The sequence below is a fragment of the Nelumbo nucifera genome, chromosome 1, assembly GCF_055504915.1.
Source record: "Nelumbo nucifera cultivar China Antique chromosome 1, China Antique-T2T, whole genome shotgun sequence".
NCBI classification, from domain to species: domain Eukaryota; kingdom Viridiplantae; phylum Streptophyta; class Magnoliopsida; order Proteales; family Nelumbonaceae; genus Nelumbo; species Nelumbo nucifera.
In genome coordinates this window covers 207,170,001-207,185,454 of record NC_142649.1, presented here as the reverse complement: position 1 = coordinate 207,185,454, position 15,454 = coordinate 207,170,001, and the positions used below count along the sequence as shown (strand labels likewise).

Below are 15,454 nucleotides of genomic sequence, written 5' to 3'. Positions count from 1 at the left end.
AGATGAGCTTGGTCAAGGATTGGCCATGGATTTCTTGGAAGTCTCCCAAGAGTTCACATTGTTCCTTCTGTGAAAAAAGGTTGGAAATGATCTAATACGAAGATTGGAGTGAATTCATGTTAATGTTGGATGTCTTGTTTATCCTCAACTATATTAGAATAATTTTCTTCTCTATGAGGATGATGTCGTTTTCCTAGTCATATTCAGAGATTGATATATTTTGTTATTTTCAGGCCATCCAGGCACAATTTAAAATATCAAAAGGTACCCATATGCAAGGTGAATGTTGCAGACGACGAAACAAGGTTTGATATGCCATCCCTGTCATTTATATAGGAAAATTCAGCAATTTTACCATCTATGCTCTACCTGGGTCAGATTGACAAAAGGGTCTATTTAAAGGAAAATTACAGGTTTTGTGGAAGTTTCTGATATGTTTTCCCACCTTCTGAAAAGCCGTTCTAATTGTGGATGGGCCACCAGACCTATTTACCCTGTTCGGTAGGAATAAGATGGTTGGTTTTCTTATGGATTTATTATTTAGTTCCTTAATAAGACAGCTTTACCTGGTAAGATGGATATAGCAAATCCAAAATAGTATGGATACGGGAAAGAAAATGAAAAATATTCAGTTCATCTGTCATATTTTCTATTAGTTACCTCTTTCCCGAACTTTTTTAGCATCTTCCTATTTCTTGTGTTTTTCTAAATCCCAGAATGCATAGTTGAATCTGACAATAACTTATTACTATATTGTCATCAAATATGTAACCAGAAGGTTATCAATCCTCATCTTCTGAAATCTGAATCTTGTAACCAAAAGCTTCTATAACCATTCAATTTGATCCTTTGGCCTTATATGGTTGTAACTGTTATTATTTAGTTTGTGGATCATTGGAGAATTTGAGAACAGAAAATATTGGAAGTGTTACATGATCGTGCTACTATGTTGCATAAAGTAATAGAATACAAAAGCCTAATTTGAAATTTTATAATTTCATCACAACCTAACAGTCTTCTCGTAGAATAATGTTCACATTATACAGCCTGCCAAAACTTCTTATTGAGTGCGAGGCCAAGAAAGAAAAAGAACTCTATACGTTCAGCTAGGAGGTATATTATCCACCTGTTGATACAAGCAATTAGGTGACATGCCGTATGAAGGAAGAATGAACTCATGAAGTCTGTATTTGCTGGCTTAGTTGCATATGAGCCTTAATTGTTGAACTTCTGCTCAGCAGTGATTGGTAAAGCCTATATCATCCATTAGTACATATATTAAGAACAACAACATAAAGAAACAAGAAATACATTTGTTAACTATATGCCTAAACTGCACAATTCATACTGTTCTATAATGAAATATTAAAAAGAAAAAAGATGTAAAGGGGAAATTTTTTGGAAGTTCATGAAACAGTTATAGAAACAGCAAATTTTGATAATATTGTCTATTACATCTATGTGCACGGTTCTCCCCAATGGGACTGGAGTGAGACCCTGAGTGTCTTAGAGGTAAGCTTATCTTGATACCAATCCCCATCTCCATTTCCTACCATTATTATGCATATGCATTTGTAGAAAGGATCCTTTTCTGCACTAAATGGTGGGATTTCTCTCCAGTCCCAACTAAGAGCTAATTTTAACAGCCTTGTTACAGGGAGCACTAATGCGACTGGTAATGCTGCTCAATCTGTCATACATTTAGATCCAAAAACCTAGCGACTCTTCGAGTGGTGCATATGTATAGAACTATGCAAGAGATGATAGTATTATCAGCAACAGCTTGAAGAATTTATGGGAAAAAAATTATTAAGAAAGTTTAGGTATGTATCTAGCCCACATGCACCATATATGAGACCAACACTGGGGAACGGTCTTATGCTTTAATTATTTGGTGAATGATTGAAGATGGATTTAAAAGTTTTGGAGGGTGTTCCTGCCGGTAGTGTGCCAAACAAACTGGAAAGGAAGCAGAGTGATTCCACTGTTGATGCCCTCTAAAAACTCCTACAATGTGATGGATTTCTGCTTTATATACGTATTAAAGCCAAGTGCTGGCCACAAACTCCTACTTGATTTCTTTATTCACTTTTGTAATATTAATCTGTAGTAGAAATCTTGAAAGCTCTTAACAGAAGATGCATACTATGCCCAAGCAAGAAAATGTTATGCACATCAGGCTTAAGAAAGAAAATTATCTTCTGATGGAGTACTTTACACATACTGAAGAGTGAAGACAGGTTTAAAATTAATAAAATAAGCAATATACTGACCCCAATTGATGTCACAAAATTGCAAACTGCACATTTCACAGATCGTGCTCCATATTGGTACATCAAGAGCATCCTGCAGTTCCCACAGTTTACATGTGCAACCTGGTTTGCTGCATAAGAGAAGAAAAAAAAAAAAAATCAAACGAATGTTACCTGAAAAATGTACAGTTCTCCTGGCAATAAGTTTTTTGGTTTATTATATTACTCCCTTGATTAGTCTTAATGTGAAATGTAATAAGAAACAAGAATCACCACCCCAAGAAAATTTGAACTAATCTTCAACATGCTTAAATCTCTGGCTAAACAGGTTAATGGGTTTGAAGTACTATTATGAGTTGTATACCTTCCATGGCTAGATTGATAGTGTGACAACAAGAACACTGCACACTTGTAGCTCCACGAATATACATCAATAAGGTGTGGCAGCCTCCACAGACCAATTGAGCCATTTCAGTTCCTACTTGGAGTCGAACACAATATAGAGATCATAACTAATTCAGCTTGAAAACTTTGTTGAGTCAGGAAACCATTCTAATGTTCCAATGGATAAAATATGCAGAGTCAAATGGAAACAGGGAAAAGAAGGTTAAGAGGCATACCAGGAGGCGGCACAGCTGTAACTGCATTGCAAACAGCACAACATACAGATGTTGCTCCAACCGGATAGGCAAGAAGGTTTCGACAGCCAGAGCAAACAAGTTGGCTCTGTGCACCTGGGACTGACCATGGATTTGCGTATATTAGATTAATATCAACATATTTTGCACCTCCACTACCTCTAATCGCTAGAAAGTAAAACAGAAAAAACTTCAATTGATGCAAAAGCAGGAAAATCTATTTCTCTGCGTAGACATAGGAACAGAACCAGCCAATCATTAGTCATTACAATCTATATACTTCCAAAACAATATTTCAAATTTAGTACAGATCATTTCCATTCTAACTTCTTAATACCAGAAGCTCACCAGTGGAGATTGATACTGGATTTTACTCAAAATTACTCTTAATGATTCGTTGAACTAAAAGAGCCCAACTTATAAAGGCCAACACAAATCAACCTCCAAATCCCAAAACACCATCTTGTGTCTACAAAAGTGAAATATTTGCACTGCAATGCTTTTGAGATCAGGAATTATTTCAAAACTAAACAAAACAAAGACAGAAAATTCAGATTGCTGTGAGCCTAAAATTAGCAGGCGGCCAGGGGACCAACCGTTTGCTGGCATAAATTGTACTGGAGCCGTAGGATACGGGGCGAGAGGAACCGGCATTGCTTTATCTGACAACTTAAGCCTTCCTCCTCCAAGCTTCTAAAAACTTGCAGTCTCAAGCAAAGCAAAACATAATTCTGTCTCCCATTCCCATCATCCCTTCTGCTAAATTAAAACAGAATGAAAAACGACCAACTATTATGAGATAAAATAAAAGGAGACATGAGAAAACGTTGTAATAAATCAAAGCAAACCACATGCATTACAGGATATATAATAAAATGCATTATGAGATAGAAGAAAAGGGCTTCGGAACCACATGCATTACAGAATATCCTCGTACAAGAATGAAAAGCAAAAGAGAATATCCAACGGGAAGAAGAGTAGAGAGAGAGAGAGAAAGACGGAGATAGATTTCTGAGATTTTCGTATAAAAGAAAATAAAACAGTAACCACTTCACATTACATTTCAAGTAGTAACAGCAATAAACATACAGGGGTTGTATCGAAATCGCATAAAAAAACCTATTGAATTATTGAATAACACCTGTTAAGGAATTCTATTAAGAACCAGACATGATGCTGGGATGCTGAAACTCAGTATTCAGATACCCAGAAAGGCTAGACCACTAACGAAAATTTAAAAGCAATGAACTGAGTAAAACTTAGAGGCAATATGCTCATACCCCTTTGCAGGTTGCAGATGAAATGAGAGAGTGAGAGAGAGAGAGAGAGAATTTCTAAAAAAGTTGGTGTTAAAAAATATAAAAGAGATCTTTTTACCTTTTCCTTCTTGTCTGAATTCGTTCTTCCCCTTGTAACGGTGTAAGTGGAACTAGGGAGCTGAGGTGACTTTCTTTCATTTATGTTGGTGGCATTTCTAGATCATAATCTCTCAGAAATACTGGGACCCATTGATCTCGCCCGTGTTGTCTTCTTCTTAGGCCAACTCATGGCATGCACGTGAGTTATATTTCCAACCACACCTTCCCCTCTCACCAGAACTTTAGGCGGTTCAGAACCAACCACGTAACCTGACACAACTATCAAAGCCGTCCAAAACATGGTTTTACGTTTTTTTATTGTACATATGATAACTTTTTGAAGGTTACAGAAATAAAAAACTGTAAATTAATGAGGAATTTTGAGAGTTAATACCCTCTCATAACGAGGTCATAAGCCAATGTAGTTCTTCAATGAAGCTGACTGACCAGACAAGAAAGAGGATTCGATTTCCTTGTACTATGGATAACTGGATAAGGCTTTGTTGAATTGAGGTGAGATGTTGCTTTGCACATTAGATTAGTGTAAAATTATTGAATATTTGGAATCACCAGTGTAAGATGGAGATTGAATATATATCTCCTTCAAAGTTCAAAGTTCAAACCAATGTGAATATATATTCAACAAGCCTTATCCCAAATTCCCAACTGTATGGATTCAATTGAAAAGTTGAAATTGGTGTTGCAAAGGTAGAAGAAGAAAGAGAGTCTACATCATTGTATCAGATGCAATTAATGGTATAAGCAAAATGTGAACCAAACATTTTCAAGCTCCCTATATCTTGTATGGGTTTAACTCAAGGTTTTTAAAATCGAATCAGACAATAAATCATTCAAGGGTCCGGTTCTTAGGTTGAACGGTCTAATCATTCAAATCAAATGGACGGTTCGTTCTGATAAAAAATAAAAAATTAAAATTGGTCAAAAATTATTGTCAAGGTCGACAGTTCAACTGTTCAAATCAACGGTTTATTGACTAAATCAACGATTTTTGATCAAAAAACGATTCTGGAATGAAACGGTGACCAAATCAACGGTTTAGTAAGCTGCTTTTTAACTACTAATTAAATGTCTGTTTCTATAGTCAACTTTCTACATATTGAGGCAACCCTCAACTCCCTTACTGGTTGCATGACACGTGGAAAGAAAGATTAGTAAGCTCCACATAAGGTGATGCAGACAATTATAAAGTTAGGTAAGGTGGGGATGATGCTAACAACAGACCATGGTTTCACAAATCCACTTTCCTTATGGCTCCATTGCCAAAGGGTTAGGTCCAAAGCATTTCATGAGCTGGGGTCCCCTGAAGTCACTCTCTGATAATCTCACACTCACAGCAGATGGAAGGAGAGGATTCTCTAATGTGATATTGTGAAGTGATAGCAGTTGTATGACAATGTCAATGTTTCAAAATTTTAATTAGTACAATCGAGTTTACAACATTTTTTTTTGTTTAGTTGAAGGACAAAAATTTACTCTGTCTTTCTTTCCTTCATATTTTCTCTCTAACATATATTTTATTTTTTACTTTAAATTTATTTATTTGAATTCTTTTATTGAAGCAAATTCTTTTATATTTTCTAATTTCTATAGCAATTTCTGTGATGCTGGAAAGATATGATACAGAAAAAAACTTTGATCAATCATAACTCACTGTCAATTCTGATGAATATTAGTTGATTGGTCATCACATTTTGAGGTATTATGTCTTTCTGTTAACTCGAAACCTGAATGACCCAAACAGATTTTGTCCCAGGTAGAGTTAGTAAAAATTTGGATTCAACCCAACCCTATTTGAAATGGGATTTTATGTGTCCTTTTATTTTTATAAGTAGCAGAGGATTTTATTTATATTTTTTAAAAAAAATTTAATATTAGAAATACAAATATATCATATGGATATTTTAATCCTTGATTAAATTATCATTATCTTTTAGATTCAAATTCAAAATCATGACAACTCCTCGGTGACAAAGTGAGCTGGTGACGGCCAATAATTCATACAAAAGGAACCAAGGAATGATGCAAGAAGTGTGAGTAATATTGAAGAGAAGGTGGTACATCTGTTGTTGTTGTGAGGCGTTAGCAATCAAGCTTATTCCCTTTTTTTTTTATAAGTACCAAAAAGAGAAAAAGGAACGCGGTTGTTACCGGTGCCGGAAAATGATGTCTCCTTCCAGCCAGGTGCCACTCATTTTGCTAACCAATCACTATTCGTGTGCAGAGTGAGCTAAGGGACCAGGAGAGAAGATTCCAACCGAGGCAGCAGAGTGGCTATCCTTTTCGTTTGTACTTGAAAGTGGACAAGTGGAAACTGTCAGACGTGTGGGGCCTACTGATTGAATGGTCCTGATTTACGCTAAGACTCAGGTGGGGTAGTATGCTTTACAGCCAAGTCTGAGTCGCTTCGTACTGGGTCCTTGCTTTTAAGGTCCCATCCTGAACAAGGCATTATTTTGGATTTCTTGTTTTGATAATTTAGGGTATTATGTGGATTGGGGCTGCAAGCAGGGGGTGATGTGGAAAACCAAAAATGTAATTGAACCGAAAATCCAAATTGATCCGTTTGATATTTTAGAAAAAACTGAAGGCAGTAATTTTGTTTCCTTTAATTAATATCTATTTAAATATCTATATCTATATCTGTATCTATACTATTTATAAAAGTGTGAAACAAGAGGTATTGGCTTCTAGAATTTTTCTTTACCGTAATACCCCTCCTCTTGAATTTAGTTTATCTCTATTGAAAAAGATAGAAAATGTAATTAAAAGAATACTATCATTAAGTACATTCGATTACCTCTCATTAAGTCTCACATTTAAGTCATTAAATAAATCACATTCTCACTCATTGAATTCAATATTTATAATTTTGTTTTTAATCATTAAATTCCACTAATAAATCCATACACAATAATTATTAATAGAATGAAATTTTATATTTTTAAAATAAGCATAGAAATGAAATCATATTTTTCATCTAAGTGCTGGATAAATAGTTCAACCATTTAGGTCAAATGAATAATTTCATGATGTCATAAATAAATAATACAAATTTTTAAATATAAAAAATACTTTTGTTTATCATCATTAAATTCCACTAATAAATCCATATAAAACAATTTAAAATAAATCTAGAAATGAAATCATATTTTCCATCTAGGTTGTGGGTAAGTACTTCAACCATTTGGGTCAAATGGATAATTTCATGATGTCATAAATAAATAATAAAAATTTAGAAATATAAGAAATACAAAAAAATATAGAAAAAAAAATAAATTTTGAAAAAAAATTAGACACAATTCTATTATTATATATTTGTCATATTAAAAAATAACTACGATAAAATAGACATATTTTTATTAATGATGGACATCAAATATACAACTTAAAACTGATGGGAAATTAATCCATCTTCCTATCTAGGGGGTGGGTTAGTGGTTCAACCTTTCAGGTCAAATAGGTTAACCCATAATGCATAATTAAAAATAAATATTTAAAAATAGAATAGTACAAAAAATATAAAACAATTTTGGGCACACCTATAATATTATATACTAATAATATAAACAAAAATAAGTATGATAAATAATAATTATTTTATCAATGATATAAATAAAATACAAAATTTAAAACCAGTTTGAAAATGAAACCATTTCCATATCTAGATGGTAGGTAGGTCAATAATCTAACATTCCGGGCCAAATGGGTCAATCTATGATGTCATAATTAAGTAACGAATATTAAATACATACATACAAGTGATGGGTTAGTGGTTATGTTATTATTAAATAAAATAAAATATATAAAATTCTAGAAAATGTAGAAATTTATCGACAATTTTGGGTACATTTTGTAATATTATATATCCATCATATAAAAAGTGTGATTAATGAGAATTATTTTATTAATGATAGAAATGGGATAAAAATTAGGATAAAAAATAAAGAACATTAATGTCTAAAACGATCCAACTAACCATGTCAAATGGTTCAATAATTTAATTAGCTAGGTCATCATAGGCAAGTGTTTGGTAGGGATGCAAACAGATCAGATCATATTTGAATTAGGGTATATTCAAATTTGATCTAATCCAAAGATTCAATTGGATCTCATAAATATTGATTCGAATTTCAATCTGATCAAGATGCCAGATATTCAAATCTAATACGATCCGATTTAATTTAAAAAAAAGTAATAAATTATTAAAAGAAAAAATATAACAATTGAAAAAAAAATAAAAAATATAAGTATTTTTTCAACTATTTCCATCATATAAAAAGTTTACCAAAATTCAATATAAATAACATATTTATAAATAAATAATAAATAACATATATATTATATATAAATAATATATATACTATATATATATATAAATAATTGATTTGACCACAATATTAAAACCAATGTTCAAACAATATATTGGAATTGAATTTCCTCTTGGTATATAAGTAATTTTTATTATCTCATAAATAATAAAAAATAAAAATATAGAATTTTTTTTATAAAAAAATTGAACATACATTAATATTATATATTCTTCATATTAAACAAAAATACATTTTAAAAAATGAGAATTATTGTTAGTAAAGATAGAAATGGCTAAAATACAAAGAAAAAAAATGATTTAATGTCTTAATCATAGTCCATTTTCCTAGTTAAATAGGTTAATGGTTCAACCAGTAAGGTCCTTTGGTTAATGATATTATCATCATCATCATTTGGTACTATCACGTGCAAAAATAAATGTGGAAATAAGAATTACTTTTATTGATGATGAAAATGTAATACATGAATTAAAATCAATCGAAAAAGAAAAAAATGGTTTTTCCATCCAAGTGGTGGGTTAATGGTTTAACTATCCATGTCAAATGGATCAACACATGATATTATTATTAAATAATAAAATACATAAAATTCTAGAAAATAGAAATCTATAGATAATTTTGGGTACATTCTATAATATTATATATTTATCATATAAAAAAGTGTGATTAATGAGAATTATTGTCATTAATAATAGAAATGAGATAAAAATTAGGATAAAAAATAAAGAGAATTAATGTCTAACACATGACCCCACTAACCATGTCAAATGGTTTAATGATTTTGTAGGCAAGTGGTTTGGTAGGGGTGCAAATAGATCGGATTGGATTAGAATCAAGGTATATTTGAATCAATTCAATTCAAATATATGATCGGATCTCATAAATATTGATTCAAATCTAAATCCGATCAATATATTGGATATCTGAATCTGATACGACCCGATTTAATTTGAAAAAATAATAAATTATTAAAAGGAAAAGAAAATATAATAATTGAAATAAAGAAAAAAATATAATTATTTTTCAACTATTTTCATCATATAAGAAGTTTACAAAAATGCAATATAAATAAAATATTTATAAATAAATAATAAATAGCATATATATATATATAGTTGATTTGACCACAATATTAAAAACAAATATTCAAACAATATATTGGAATTGCATTTCCTCTTGGTAAATAAGTAATCTTTATTATCTCATAAATTAAATAATAAAAAAAATAAAAATATAGAATTTTTTATAAATTTTATAGGAAAATTTGAACATGCATTAATATTATATATTCTTCATATTAAACAAAAATATGTTTAAAAAATAAGAATTATTGTTAATAACGATAAAAATGGGTAAAGTACAAAGAAAAAATGAATTAATGTCTTAATGTCATTTGGTTGTGAACTATTATCATCATCATCATTTGATATTGCCACGTGCAATGCGTGTACACTATTACTAGTACTATATATAAGTAAGAATGTAATGTCAAACTTTTTTTTGGAATATTACCCTCTACTTCTTTGTTTGAGAAAGGGTATAAAAATCATTTTATCATAGCTTTAATGCCACCTTTAGTGGCTATTAAAATATTCATAATTGTGTATTTAGTAAATCTCTAATGGTAAGGTTGAAAATGTAACTCTAATTATTACTTCTCACCTCATTTAATTCCCTCTCATTAAGTCTTATACTAAAATTATTAACCCCCATTTTCTCCTATTAAATTTAATTTGTGTCAATATTTTTAACAATATAAACCCATATATTTTATAACTGACTAGAAAACAAAACCATTTTTAATCCAAGTAGCGGCTAAGCAGCTCAACCATCGGAATCAAATTGATCAACCTACGAAGTCATATTTAGGTAATAAAATTTTTAAAGTAGAAATAAATATCAAAACTTACAAAAATGTAGAAAAAATTACACATTTATGATATTTTTATTAATTAAATTAAAAAAATAAGCAATAATTATTTTTATTGGTAATAAAAATGAAATACATAATTTAGAACTGACAAAAAATGATATTATTTTATTGTTTGGAAAAGATCAATAGTTCAAATTTTGGGTCAAACATAACCTTTAATGGCACAAATAAATAATAAAAGTTAATAAAATATAAAATATAAAAATGAAAAAATACATAAAATTTTAAAAAAACATTTAGGGATATGTATAATATCATATTAAAGAAAAAGTAAGTGTGATATATTAGAATTATTTTTATACATAAAAAATACAAAAAAGTTACAAAAAAAAAAATTGAACACATCTATAATTCTATATTTACACTACTATAAAAAATATGAATAAGATTGTGAAATTTTCTTTTGACTAAAATACTCATTTTTGAATTTAGTCCCTATTTAATTATGGGGATTAAATTGTAAATTGAACTACTACTTTTCACCCATTCAATTCCCTCAATTTAAATCTTATACTTTTTTTTATAATGAACAAAAAAAGATACACCAAAAAGATTAAATATTACAAAAAGAAGAATCTAACCAAAACAAGTAGGCTTATCAGTGATGCTTGAAAATTCACAACTCAATCTGATTTCACATATTTGGATGATGTGTTTACGTAATCAGATTTGGATTTTCAACCCGCATCCGGTTAATAATAAAAAACAAAAAAAGTACATAAAATTTATAGAAGAATTTGGATGCATTATTACTATCATCATCATCATCTATAATTACTATGTGTAAAGCATGTGTATACTTACTAGTACTAGTAAATGTGCACATGCATTATATATGATAGTTTTGAATGACAACAATAATATGGTGATCTAACTATGTAAACATTGAACAATTTGACCTAGGAAGTGGGATCACATGTTAGACATTAACTCTCCTTTTCCCTTGATTTTTGTATGATGAATACATAAGAATAAATTTTATTTTTAATTTTTTACAAATTATTATATTTTTATCTAATTTTTAACTTTTATTAGTTAATTATGACATCATGGTATACCCACTTAACCTAGATGGTTGAACTACTGTTCCACTACTTATCTGGATAGAAAAATTGATTTGCTCTTGGGTCAATTTTATTGTATTCCATTTTCATTATTAGTAAAATTAAATCTTATTTTTTATACTTATTTTTGTTTAATATGATGAATATATAATATTAGAAATGTGCTGAAATGTTTTCTACAAAACTTCTATGCTTCTTTTTTGTGTTTTTTGCATTCTTATCTATTTAAATATTTATTATTTAATTATCACATCATGGGTTGACCTATTTGGTACAAAAGGTTGGACCATTGAATCAATAAAATGGTTTCATTTTTAGATCAATTTTAAATTTTGTTTTCATTTACAACATTAATAAAAATTTTTAGTATTTAATTATGTTATAATGGGTTGACCTATTTGAGTCAAATGGTTGAATTGATTACCCACCACTTAAAAAAAGTTTTATTTTTTGGCTGTTTTAAAAATGTAGGGTTTATACCATTAAAATTATTGTTCATGGATTTAATTAGTCAAATTAAATGATGAAAAATAAAGGTAACTGTACACATAGGATTCAATGAGAAGAATAGGAGTTAATACTATAAATATAGGTTTAATGTGAGGGAATAAAATGAATTCAATAATTGCATTCAAATTAAAATTTCTACCCTCGAAATAGAGATTGACTAAATTCAAAAAGAGGAACATTTTGGTTAAGAAAAAAATTCTAGAAACATTGGGGTGATCCCCATTTGATTATCCACCAAACCGTGAGTACCCCTAACTAGGTGTGAGACATTCTATGGTGAATTCAATCCTATTAGGGTGATCCCCATTTGATCCATTTGTATGAATCCAATATAAATCATCCCGCAAGGTGCCAACTGACTGGCTGGTAATTTCTGTTGCGGGTTGTAGCGGAGATTTAAAATCAAATCCTGCCTACACCTGGATTGCAGATGGGCTTCCCCCACATTGTGTAGCCCTTAGATCATGCCAATTTGATTTAATTACATGAACCACAAAAGCCTTATAGGGTTTGCAGTAGTTCATTATAAGACTTCTCCACTATTCCATCAATCAAGATTTTAAAAATGGATTCAGGAATGGAATTTCTTTGCCATCGGATTTTGTGTCAGTGGATTGACCATTTGGTCCGAATGGATCAATTAGTCATGTTTTGAGAAATAAAAAATAATAATTAAAATAAAAAAAATGACACAAAAAACTGTTCATTTGGTCGAATAGTTTAGTGGTTTAACCATCTGGATCAATGATTCAGATCAATAGTGGTTTTAAAACCATGCCAACAAGGCAACAACGACCTCTCCCCGCATAAAGATATTTATTTCTAATTTTGTAAGGCATGAATATGATCACCCTTCTTTGTTTATCAATTGGCTTGAAAAAAGTTTTTTGAGGCAATTAGTGAAAAATATGGCAATGTAAATGCATTATGTATATTATTTTAATTATAGGTCCTCTTTCAGTCCTAATTCCATCTAAGGGTATCAATGGACCGGTTTTGGATTGGATTCCGTCCAGTCCAAAATCAATTTGGATGGATTGGATGGACCAACAAGATATATTGGATTGGATCAATCGGTCTAAAATATTTATTAAATTGGATTGGACCTGATCCATTCATAACAAATTTATATTAGATTGGATTGGATTAAATCAATATCTGATCCATTGACATAAGATAAGAATATATGTGTTAATGGACTGGGTTTGGATTGAAACCAATCTAAATCAAAATGAATTTCAACATATTGGACGGTTCAGACATTGAATTGGACCGGTCCAAATTAGTCCAAAACATTCATTGGATTGAATTGGACCTAATCCATTTATAATAAACTCACATTAGACTGGATCGAATTAGACCAAATTCAGTCCAATTGACACCCCTGATTCCATCTAACAACCAAACAACATTAGACGAGGCACCCTTCATCTCGTCACCAACAAGGACCATCCACACCCAAACATGTCTTGACAATGAATATATAAAGGGGGGACAGAAAGTGAAAGGTTAACTAACAAAATACTTACAGTATACTTTCATTTTTCATGTCAATTAGAGGAGTCAAAGGGACGAGGACAATATGGGGCTCACAAGAATGGAAAACAACGTGAGTATATATAGGAGAAAAGATGGTGGTGGGGACAAAAATTGGCCTTAAAATAAAATAAAAAACAGCTAGCCCTTGATGGTGAAGAGGGTGGTGAGTTCTATGAGACTGAGCAAACTCCAGAAGCAGAAAGCACACTATATGTTGAAAGAAAAGCAAACAAGACAGGGACCACTTCTATTTTGTACAATATTTCTAAGTACTAAACTCTTCACGCCCAAAGTTGGGAATCCCGATATTCCAATTAATCAATGTTCTAGAAAAACCAAGTTGGCCATTCTAACTCCTTTCCAAACAGGCTCTTATATTTACTGCTGGATTCAAACGTCAAAGCAACCAAATATACACAACACATAGAGATTGAGGAGAGTTGGCACTAATTAGGAGAGTATAGTGGATGTTGGGAATTGAGATCACTAAAACTTAGAGGAGAAGCTCTGAGGTGTGTCTGAAGATACCGTCTTTAAAATGTTATTTGCCCCCACTCAGTTCCATTGAGTTTGCTATTTGAGTTACAAGCAAATCCTTTCTTAGGATATAAAAGAGCCTTGACGAGAATTTACAACTAGCAAAGTTGAAAAGTCTCCGAAGAAACTTTCTGTAAGATAGTAATAGATCGATCTAAGAGAAATAGGAGTGATTTCAAAAACTTGTATGTGCATTTGCTTGATTCATGCTCCTTAATAATTTTTGAAGAGTCATGAAGCAGGAGAAAGTGTTGGTTCAGAAAAATGTTCATTGAATAGTCACAATTTCAAGCATTATGATCGTTAAAAAGGTAGTTAACGGTTAATGACTATTAACTTTGAATAGTACCTCTTAATCACATCTAATCGAATCGTGACCATTGAAACATTAACGTTCAGCCTCGCACCGGAAGTCAAAGCCACCCTTTGCTAGCTAGGCGAGTGCGAGCAAAGTGTGCCTCTAAAGTGCCTCATTGCGCCACACACATGCGCGCGCGTTGCACAGTAGCAAGCCCCTATACTCTCCTCTTTATTTATAAGGAGTGTAAATAAGCTCCTATTTAAAAGCTCAAAACAAATTTTGTAATTTTCCAATGTGAGACAAGTTGAAAACTGGTTTTAATAAGAAAAAAAACTATTTTCCAAGACATGTGTGCATGTGTATTTTTCATGTAATTGATCAATCAAACCTCATTGGATTCAACGGTGGAAAGTATAATTATGTAGATATAAACGTGAGGAGGGTCAGGGTCTAATGATTGGGTCATTTGAAAAATCAGTTGTTGATTAAAAGACCATTAAGTTGTTTTATCCATACTAAGTACTGATACACGCAATATGCAATTATATATTTTTGCTTAATTACCATGTGATTCAAAGGCTCAGTTCGGAAAGAGTACAAATGCAAATATGTATAGTGTAAATACATACAAAATGGTTTTGCACTCTACATATTTGCATTTGTACTCCCGCAAAACTGAGCCAAAGGGACAAATACTAAGATTTGTACTACAGATGGCCTAGGAAGAATACTAATCAATTGAAAATAGTCTTTAATTTCTTCTTAAATCCCTGTGTTAATTTGATTTTTAGGTTCAGTACGTAGACTAATGTATTATTTTGTATGTATTCGCACTGATACTAGAATAAATTTCAGCCCCCCCCCCCCCCCCCCCCCCCAAAACCTTGGATACTAAATATATTTTAAACCTTGTGTTTGGTTGCAGTGTAATTCTACTTGCACTAGTAAAAATGCATGGGAGTGCAAATATAAA

The 15,454-nt window shown here is 31.2% G+C and overlaps 1 protein-coding gene across 7 annotated transcripts; it reads right to left on the bottom strand.

The window, feature by feature from the left end:
• Nucleotides 1-917: 917 nt before the first annotated feature.
• LOC104610379 (protein LSD1-like) lies at nt 918-4,414 on the bottom strand. Of its 7 annotated transcripts, none has more exons than XM_088895978.1 (6): nt 4,268-4,414; nt 3,487-3,646; nt 2,873-2,992; nt 2,617-2,733; nt 2,274-2,383; nt 918-1,254 (listed from the first exon to the last, which is right to left on the bottom strand). In XM_088895978.1, the coding sequence occupies exons 2-6, from the start codon at nt 3,542-3,544 to the stop codon at nt 1,216-1,218; spliced, it is 444 nt and encodes a 147-aa protein (XP_088752104.1). In that variant the 5' UTR covers nt 3,545-3,646; nt 4,268-4,414; the 3' UTR covers nt 918-1,215. The 7 variants fall into 7 exon arrangements, with proteins under 7 accessions (XP_088752104.1, XP_088752106.1, XP_088752103.1 ...); XM_088895980.1 differs by having other exon boundaries at nt 3,487-3,649; nt 4,268-4,379; XM_088895977.1 differs by lacking the exon at nt 4,268-4,414 and adding an exon at nt 4,171-4,266.
• Between the last annotated feature and the right edge of the window lie 11,040 nt (nt 4,415-15,454).

Coding starts and splice junctions, on each gene's coding strand:
- LOC104610379 (XM_088895978.1), bottom strand. CDS start 3,544: ATGCCGGTTCCTCTCGCCCCGTATCCTACGGCTCCAGTACAATTTATG. Junction 2,734..2,872: donor TACAGCTGTGCCGCCTCCTG/GTATGCCTCTTA, acceptor TTCGACTCCAAG/TAGGAACTGAAATGGCTCAA. Junction 2,384..2,616: donor TATCAATCTAGCCATGGAAG/GTATACAACTCA, acceptor TCTCTTATGCAG/CAAACCAGGTTGCACATGTA.